The sequence below is a fragment of the Beta vulgaris genome, chromosome 9, assembly GCF_026745355.1.
Source record: "Beta vulgaris subsp. vulgaris cultivar EL10 chromosome 9, EL10.2, whole genome shotgun sequence".
NCBI lineage: Eukaryota > Viridiplantae > Streptophyta > Magnoliopsida > Caryophyllales > Amaranthaceae > Beta > Beta vulgaris.
Window position 1 is genome coordinate 28,399,840 of NC_079210.1, and position 3,208 is coordinate 28,403,047.

The 3,208-nt window shown below is 36.9% G+C and overlaps 1 protein-coding gene across 1 annotated transcript; it reads left to right on the top strand.

Moving 5' to 3' along the window:
- The first annotated feature begins 1,919 nt into the window (after positions 1-1,919).
- On the top strand, positions 1,920-2,906 carry LOC125493567 (uncharacterized). The gene is made up of 2 exons (XM_048637032.1): positions 1,920-2,092; positions 2,195-2,906. The coding sequence occupies exons 1-2, from the start codon at positions 1,920-1,922 to the stop codon at positions 2,904-2,906; spliced, it is 885 nt and encodes a 294-aa protein (XP_048492989.1).
- The last annotated feature ends 302 nt before the right edge of the window (positions 2,907-3,208 follow it).

A 3,208-nucleotide genomic window follows, 5' to 3' on the forward strand; every position in this document is an offset into this window, starting at 1 on the left:
TTGAAATGCCGAGAGGCACCAGAATTTTTAAGAATTAACTTGGTGGCATTGTTACATAACTCGTTTTTATGAACCCATTTCATCAGACTTTTATATGTTTTATAAAAGTTTTAGTAACGGTAGCTATGAAAATTTAAGCTAGAATCTTCGATATGTATATGTAGTTTTACAACGAGATTTCCAATTCATAAACCTAAGGAGTACGAATTCGATATTGTTTATGAACTTGATTTTGATCTAACTACATTGTATTGGAAGCATTTGAAGCAAATAAAGGAATTTTGGTCAATGTATGTTAGACTTATGAGTATGGACAAATGATTTGCGATATGAGTTCTTGTATAGGAATTATGAAAGTTTACGAATAGAAGTGTATTCATGGTACGAGATTTTGTTATGTATAATCAAGAACTTTGAGAACTATGAATTCGAATCATGAGAAAATAAGGATTTGTGAAATTATTAATTATGATGGGGAAGAAACTGCAGCAGTAGTGATGAATACATCGTGGTATGTGTGTATTATAAAATGATAGGACATATGTCCTGGAAACAAGTCTTGCAAGCAGTACAAGATTGCTGGGGGAGACATCCCCATGAGTTTAGAGATGGTGGCGAGGTCCCCTCTCTATTCGTCTTCTCTTTCCCGATTATTTAGTAAGTTGCGTAAGGCGGAAACTATAAAAGTATATTTGTGATTCCTAGAATATTTTTGAAGTAATGTGTATGTGTTTAGTAGATCTATTTAAGGGAATCTACAATATAGCTGAAAGATAAGAAAGTGTTATGAACACAAATTATAAGTGAACTAAAATCATATTCAAGATAGACTTATATTTATATTCTGTTTTAGAGTACTTATATTGTGAGTTTACGGTTTACCTATCTAAGGAAAAATAGTAAATTACATACATATGTTTTAAGCCACTAAAATAGATTTATGGTTGGACAATGTGTACTCAGTTTTCCAGATTTTGTTCTTGGAACCTATCCTGGTGGGGGCAGAATTTATTGTTAGTGATTTTGCAGGTATATGTCCGAGACTCATAATGGAGTAAAAGGAAGAATTTGGTTAGCAATCAAGGTTATAATTAGTTAATGATTCAGAGGTGGTATCTCGAAGTATTTGAGTGTCTATTTGAGTATAAAATATTATTTGTTTGGGAATCGAGTAAAGTATTTTATAATATGATATTTGGTTTGAGACTGTTATGTTGTCGGCCCATAACCCACAGGTCAGGATCGTTTTATAGGTTATGTTTCTGTTGCGAGTGAATATAATTCAAGGTTATTAAGTGTTAATTGAGATTTATGAATGTTAAGTGTGATTAGGTAGCAGATCGGAAGTACGGGCTGTTACAACCCAAATATTGTGACAATGAGGAGATAGAAAGCAGCCATGCCTCACCCGTTGAAAATCATGGTTAAAATGTAAACGAAAATGAGGAAGAGGACCCGTCCGAGTATGAAGAGTGAAACCTTCAACCCTAGCTAGCCTTAATCACTAGGAAACTAAGTATACCCGTAGTAGAATTATTGACGCTAATCTTAACTTAATTTATTTTGTGATGTTACAATTTCTTAATTATAAAAACTAAAACAACTCTTATGTAATGAATGAAATGTGTATGGTACTGTTTGACTGAGTATGCTGTGTGGAAAAATGAATAAATTCAATGAACCCTGATTACATATTTATGTGAATTAGCCCTTATTTCAAGATCAATATGAATGGTGGAAACACCAATGTGAATAACGCATGTAGCTTATGCAATACGTTTATACACGATCTAGAGTAAGGCGACAAGAAAACCAAATGGCCACGACTTAGGACTCTCAAGCAATTAGCTCGACGCTTTGGCTTAGTCCTTCAAAACGAGATCAACAACAACCACCATTGAGACGATTCGCAAGCTACAATGGCGAAAAAGATTTCCACTTTGAAACCACCAGCCTCTGTTGGGAGAGAAGATCCATTATTTCTTGAGAAATGGATAAGAGACTTTGAAAAAAAATTCACGGCCACAGGAACGCCTGCGGCCCAGAAAGTAGACCAAGCAACATTTTACTTACACGAAGATGTCGATACTTGGTGAGATGGTGTAGGACCCACTATTAAAGCTCAAGAGAACTTTAACTGGGAAGCGTTTAAGGTAGTGATTAAGGCTTGATTTTTCCCCGAGCACATTCGTAGGCAGAAATACAATGAGTTTAATAGGCTCAACCAGAGCTATAACATCAGTGTGCAAGAGTGCGCTCAGAAATTTAATGAGTATGCCCGCTTTTGCCCAACTGTAGTGCCAGTTGAGGGAACTAAGGCTCAGAAGTTTGAAGACGCACTTAACTTTGATCTTCAGACTCGAATGGATGGTAGCACCTCAACTACTTTTGCGGAAGCGTATGCTAAGGCCTCAAACCTAGAGAGAATTCTACAGTGTGAGAGAGGGGTGCTAAGTAGACATAAAAGGAAGGAACCTACTGGCAACAACAACAGTCAAGGGTATGACAAAAGGCCCAACAACAACAATGGTGGATGCTACAAAATCTGCAAAAATCAGAATTCTGGACAACATGCCCAAAAAGGAAATAGGAACCAAAAGAACTTTGTTTGCAAGAAGTGTGCCAAGAGCCATCGAGGGCTCACTTGTCAGGGTGAAAGGATCAAGTGTTTCGAGTGTGGAGAAGTAGGTCACAAATCTTTCAACTGTCCTAAGACGCAAGCTCAAAATGGACCAAATGGGAATAATGGTTACAATGGAGGTGGATATATAATTCAAAACTTCAATAACAACCTCCCTGGTGGAGGAAATGTTGCACAAAACAAGAACCAGAACAACCACTCTTTTGGAGGTGGAAATGGAAACTATGGAAAGAATGGCATGGAGGCTACACTGGCGGAAGAATAAATGTCATGAGCTAAATTGAAGCTGATACCAATGCCAATGTTGTGACGGGTACTTTTCTCGTGAACTCAAATCCTACTTATGTACTCTTTGATTCCGGAGCGTCCCATTATTTCATTTCTAGCACTTTTGTTAATAAGTATCCCCTTGAGTCTACCCAGTTTTGTCGAGCCAATACAACCATGCCTACAAGTGAAACTGTTTCTTAAAAATCTCTTTTCCAAAGTATCCCTGTAGTCATAGCTGGTACTGAATTATCGACCGATCTTATCCTTTTTGACCTGAACGATTTTGACGTTATATTA